General features: G+C 46.7%; 1 protein-coding gene across 1 annotated transcript in view; it reads right to left on the bottom strand.

Moving 5' to 3' along the window:
* The window catches only part of lrrk1 (leucine-rich repeat kinase 1), a gene marked incomplete at its 5' end in the record, with an annotated part of 22,680 nt that overhangs the window by 12,333 nt on the left and 4,198 nt on the right, over positions 1 to 6,149 (bottom strand). The window contains 12 exon segments of the mRNA XM_037979998.1: positions 303 to 472; positions 1,348 to 1,630; positions 1,967 to 2,106; positions 2,206 to 2,378; positions 2,464 to 2,635; positions 3,460 to 3,557; positions 3,636 to 3,814; positions 4,068 to 4,227; positions 4,367 to 4,484; positions 4,683 to 4,855; positions 5,616 to 5,780; positions 5,854 to 6,068. Of these exon segments, the coding sequence (XP_037835926.1) occupies positions 303 to 472; positions 1,348 to 1,630; positions 1,967 to 2,106; positions 2,206 to 2,378; positions 2,464 to 2,635; positions 3,460 to 3,557; positions 3,636 to 3,814; positions 4,068 to 4,227; positions 4,367 to 4,484; positions 4,683 to 4,855; positions 5,616 to 5,780; positions 5,854 to 6,068 (2,046 nt within the window).

A 6,149-nucleotide genomic window follows, 5' to 3' on the forward strand; every position in this document is an offset into this window, starting at 1 on the left:
GAATCTATGGATTCTGTCATTGCTTAAGTTTTATTCTTATTTTTAAACTCCTTTAGCGTTAGCTTAGCACGGCTGCTGCTTCTTGATCTTCTGTGTGACGTAAAACCTGCACAACCAGAGGCTCTGTTTCCTTTCTTCACTCAGATCATTCAAACAAATCTTCAAAAATATATATTTGACATGAAAATGTAAAATGTTGTGCTAAACAACAAACTTTGTCCTAATTTATCAAACAGTCCATCTTTTCTAAAGGAGTTAAACACTAAAGTCCTGAAGGAGAAAAGAAACCAGGCCGGTCCTACCTGTATTACTGCTGATGCTGAGCTGTCTGCATTTCTTAAAGTGGAAATGTTTGACAGCGACCGGTTGTTGATTGTATCGAGCTCTGTAGATGATGGTGCCGCTGCCGCCCTGACCCAGGATGTCCTTCTCGTCCTCGGAGAACTCCAGCTGGGCTTTCTCCAAAAACAGGCTGAGGAACAGCAGATAAAACCGATAAAACTTTAAATTTCCAAACATTTTGATCAATTTTTAGTTCTTTATCTCTTTCTATTCTGGAAAAACAAATTCCTGTTTAAAAACAAAAACACTTTCAAAGAAGCCATCTTGAAACAAAAACGTTTTAATGATAGGAGAACATTTCAGACAAACGTAGAAATCTTGAAGGTATTTTGTTGGTTTTCAGTCACAGTTGAACCTTTAGTTTTAGGGAGAGAAGCGTCACTTTAAAACCCGTTTGTATCGACAGAGACGCACTGGAGACGGGGCAGGAACCAGGAGGCTGAAGCCACAGAGGACGAGCGCCCCCTAGTGGCTGGCTGCAGTACAGCTTTTAGGCCCCGCCCAGTAGGTAAATAAATGGGACATTTTTATGACTAAAAAATAAAACTACAGCTCAGTTTTTTCCTGATGTTGATTCACGAAGCTTCTACCTTTCTGTTTGTTCAAATATGCATAAAAAACATTTAGTTTTATTTGTTATTTGGGGTTTAAAGTGTCATATTTCAGTGTGATTGACAGCCTGTAAGCGAGTTAGGAGGGCGTGGAGGCGGGACTTTAGCCTCGAGGGGACAGCCCCAGCTCCAAAAATACAACATGGCAGCTCCCAAGAAAACGGCCATTTTGGCTTCAGTTTGCCTTCCATCTTGTCTGCGTCTAAGTTAACCTTATTTTGTTCTTCCTGACGGCGCCTCGGTGCTCCGATCAGACTCAGGTAAATCATTTAAGAACCACAGATGAGGTATAATGATAATAAAGATGGTATAAAGTAGAAATGTAGTTTTATTATTGTGTTACATCGAGACGTCAGCACTCATCTGGAGTGTGTAAAGTATTTAAAGAGCTTACCGTGCAGGAAAGTCCGTCATAAAGAGTTCTGGGACCAGTTCCTGCAGGGGAACCGGTTGGTCCGGGTGCTGAGGACAGACGACGTGCTCTTTTTCCACAGCAGCAAGAACGCAGTCCTCCATGTTAAAGTAATGAACACTAGCTCCGCCTCCCTTTCGGCCATCTTGTTCCTCTGTAAGCCCGCTGGACGGCGCCGCCTCCTGTTGACCCCGAGACGTGCAGAGAGGACAGGGGACATACTGCTCAATGAGAAGACTCCCGTCGCTCTCTGTGGCCGTCAGAGCTGCGAAAAGATTAAATTAAATTTAAGATCTTTGTATTTTTTTAATCTGAAGTCTGTTTTTATTTATCTGAAGGACATTATTTTAGAAAAACACGAACAGAATAAAACATTAATATTGTAGAAATTCTTTGTGTAAAGTTCTTGTGGAGAACTTACTGCTGCTTTTGTAAAATCATTCGTTTTAAAAATGAGATCAAAATTAAAGCTTTAAAACATCTGAGACATGTGAAGGTTTAAAGTCCTGACTGTAGGAACCTTCTGCAGAACATCCAGACTCAGACCTGAAGCTGTCTGGTGTTCTTGGGTTCTGGTTGTTCCACAGACACAAGAACTGACCTGGGAACCACTGTTCGATCAGAGAGTTGACGTGATCCGTGATGAACGCCATGGCAGAGAAATCTCTGGTGTCCGACTGACAGATGATCTTTATTCCTCCACTCTTTGTCTTCTTCCAGTTCACATCTGAAGACTCCACCCTGCAGAGACATCAGTTAGTTCCTGCTCTGGAGTCACTTCCAGCAGAACCCCGTCCTCATGAAACACAACATGGACACTACGGTTCGGATCTGTCTGACCTGAGGTAACCACCATCAAAGGTGACCAGAAGTCCTTCCTTCCAGTAGATAGTTTGGCTGCGTCGGACTCTGAAGGTGTTGCATCGGTTCTTCTTCTCGCTTCCAGCAAAGCTGTAGATAACCGACTGCCGGTGATGCTGACTGCGAGTAGTCCTTTTGGACAGATCGAAGAACTGCACCAACACAAGAAGTGTTGAAGAAGAAGAAGAAACAACTCTGTGACGCTGGTGGACAAAGAGACTCTGGCTGGACGCCTACCTGCAGGTCCATCTCTGTGAGGCTGATGAGCATCCTGGCGATGAAGCGCTCCCAAAACCCTGCAGGAACGAAGCTCATCTTGAAGAGCCGCTGAAGGGTGTTGTTGGTGTGCTGGTGGAGGTTACGGATGTCCATCGCTGGCTTTGGAGGCAGGAGGTGTGGCAGCAGGTAACTACGGCAACAAAAAAGAAACAAAAAAAAAAAGAGAAACACATGAACATGGTGTTAGAAGAACCTCTGCAGGTTCTACCACAGGTTCTGGTTCTGGACCGTTCTGCTGTGTTTGGGATCATTGTCCTGTTTGTTGGACAGATGGCCTCACATCTGACTCCAGAATCAGCCCAAACCATCAGCCCTCCACCGCCGTGCTGACAGCTGCAGTGCATTCTGGGTAAACATCTGTCCTCTGGTCTGGTTCTGCTCCAGAAGTCTTCTGGTTCCTTCAAGTCGAGCTGCCATGTTGTTCTTAGAGAGAAGAGGCTTTAACCTCTGACCTTTGACCTGCTAACTGAGGCGTGTAGAGGCTGAGATGGAGCTCATTTCTCTGAGCACTGCATGGTCTGACCTTCAGGGTGAATCTGTCTTAAATGTCTCCTCTTGTGAATAATTTTCCTCTCTGTAGAACGATGGACTCCAGATAGTCTGGAAATGACCTTTGACCCTTCCCAGATTGATTCTCTGAGGTCATTGCTGATGTCTTTCCGCCCTGGTGTTGTGCTAACAGACACCTGGAGCTCCTCAGCAGAACCTACAGCTTTTCTGGAGGAGGTCCCTCTGATGCTGATCAGTTCCGGGCTGGAACCAGGTTCTGGTTCTGTTTATGAACGACTCGGTGGAACCTGTCGGGTGTTTTTGTTCTCTTCAGGTTAGATTAGAATCATTCCTGGAGGTGAAGCAGGTGGACTGTCCTGTTCTTAGGTCTGGATGATGATGGAGGATGAGAACCTCCTGGTCACAGCCAGGTGTGGACGCTGAGCGCTTGGACGAAGTGTTTACCTGTTGTTGGCCACAGGCAGAGCGATCTCAAACTTCGCCAGGAACTGGAAGTACTGTTCCTCTGTTTGTTGGGTGAATCCTGTTCCTGCCAGCAGAATCTGTACAACAGACATGATGAAAGTCAGTAAAATCATTCAAACACGACAGCAGGTGAAGTTCTGCCTCCTCCATCTGACCCTGAGGCCCTGAGCCTGGATCACGCCGTTCCTGACGTCAGAGCAGGAGGATTTCAGGTGAATGAGCCTCTCCAGACAATCGGACAGCCACACGGGACACAGGAAGTAGAGCGTGCACAGGCCATGGCTGGTATCAGGGAAGTGCAGCAGGGTTCCTGTTTCAATTAAGAAACTGATGGCTGCAGAAGGAGAAACAAGAGAAAACCTTATTTGAGTCACAAGCTTTACATTTAAGGACGAAACATGAAATCTGCTCCTAATCAGTCAAATCTGTCTTAAACCACTGAAGTGATCATTGGAAGAACTGTTGGAGTCAGTCCAATTCAAGATGGCCGCCACAGCCAACAGACCTTAGAAACCCTCAAATGGCTCTAACTCAGCTGGTGTGGTAGTAGCTGAACGAGGGTGAAAAGGTCAAACAGGCATCAGTACCAGTCTGCAGATCTTCATAATCTCTGATGTCACTTCCTGGGTTCTGTTCGATGATGCCGTCCAGCTGGTCCTCAGTCAGGTACTGGACCTGTCCCTCATCACTTCGTCTCTTCTTCTCTGCCGTCACTGCCTCCTGGAGAACAAAGTAGCTCCTGGGAATCTGAAGGAAGCAAAAGATCTGCCTTACAAACGGTTTTACATTCAGGTGAGGCAGGATTTCAGTAAAATTAAGAATAAAAAGTTGTGTTCCTTGTTGAGTAAAAACCAGCATGAATGAACTTTCTCTGAATTCGACTCACCAGCCTGCCCAGCAGTTTGCTCCCACAGGCTGAGCTGTTGTCTTTCATGGAGAGAGAAACCTGGTAGATCAGAGTCTTCAGACCTTCCAACCCCTCCAAGGTTTTACACGACACTTCGCTGCCACAGAGACAGGAGACGGGCTGTTAGTCCGCCGGCTTCTGATCAGCACAACAACAATCAGTTTCATCTACAACCCAAGTTCTGACACAGTCTGTAAAATAGATGTGATTCAGATGCAACTATTAACTCCTCCAGGTTTACTGGAACCTTAAATCTGAGCCTGAATAAGAAGAAGAAAGCCAAAGGTCTTCTCACTGCAGGTGTTTGCAGGTGATGTCGGGGTAACCGCTGGCCCGGGCTCCTGACGGCGATCGACACAGAGCCAGAACATAAGCTCTCAGCGTCGCCAGCCTCTCGGTCCGAAACTTGGTGTCGATCAGGTCCAGATGTGTTCCCACAACCACCACTGCAGAGTTTGGTGCACGGGCCTACACACGGCACAAAGAAGACGTACGGTGGAGGCGGATCGATACCACAGAAGGTCCAGTTCTGCTCGGCCTGTAGGCGCTCACATTGAGCTCATTCTTAAAGAAACAGAAACCATCTCCTGAGAAGGTTTCAGTCAGTTTATTGGAGAGAGGAACCAGCCTGATATGTTTACTCACCTAAACCAGACTTTAATGAAGCTAATGTTGCTGAATCATCATTACTGCAAGATATTCCTTAACCACACGCTGTAAATAAGAGGAACTGATACAGGAAGTACTTGGCATTTATGACTTATCTTTAGTTAAACAAATTAAGGCCTTCGAGGACTAAATAAAGTAATTTTTCCAAAAACTAATGTTAGCAGCAGCCACACTAGTTTTATTTATTCAGACCATCAGCCCACAGACAGGAACATCTACCAGAAATAAAACCCTGATCAACTGATCCAAGTCCAGAAAAGACTCCATCTGGGTCTGGATCAGGACCCTGGTCCTCCCTTCTGGGAGCTGTGGTTCATGTTGGTGCATAAAGATGATATTTCTGTTTAAATCTGGGTTGGTTGTATTTTCACAAACATACGTTTCTTAAAGGCATCACGGACTGATTTCAGAATCAGAAGTTCTTGTGAGGGTTCGCTCGTAGGTTTGATAGCAGACAAGCGGAGAGAAGTGGTCACCTTTAAGATAAAAGATCCTGCAGACCAACATGTAGAAAACTCGTGTTTCTGTGTGTCCTGGGAGCGGCGGGACAGAAACTCACCTCGATGTTGAGCAGCCATGTCTGCAGGTTGGCCACAGCCTCCTCTCCGAGAGCCAGGTTCCAGATGACCACATACAGAGCCTTATCGGTGAAAAAACACTGGTTGACTGTGGTCATGCTGGCCGGACCCCCAACGTCCCACACGTTGAACACCACAGAGTCCTTCTGTGGGAACCAGAGCAGAACGTTCAGAGGCTGAGACTGTGGAGCTGCGGCGTGTGCCGTCGGGGTTCCTCACGTTATTTTTGCTGGTGTTGGGTTTATCCAGCTCCCAGCTGAACCTGGAGATGCTGCACTCTGCCGGGGTGAAGGGGGACGGTTTTCCTGTTAGCAGAGCCTCCAGGAGCGCCGTCTTCCCCTGCCTCGGAGGGCCCACCACCAGCATCTTCAACAGTTTACAAGGCTCGGCCTTCCGAAGATGTGCCCGGAGGAAGGCCAGCACCGAGGCAGGACCTGAAAAACAAGAAGTGAATCACATTCCAGACCCCGAGAATCTGCAGAGATCTGCAAACATTCAGTTATCAGTTATCAGCA

This window comes from Kryptolebias marmoratus, linkage group LG15, assembly GCF_001649575.2.
Source record: "Kryptolebias marmoratus isolate JLee-2015 linkage group LG15, ASM164957v2, whole genome shotgun sequence".
Classification (NCBI taxonomy): Eukaryota; Metazoa; Chordata; class Actinopteri; order Cyprinodontiformes; family Rivulidae; genus Kryptolebias; species Kryptolebias marmoratus.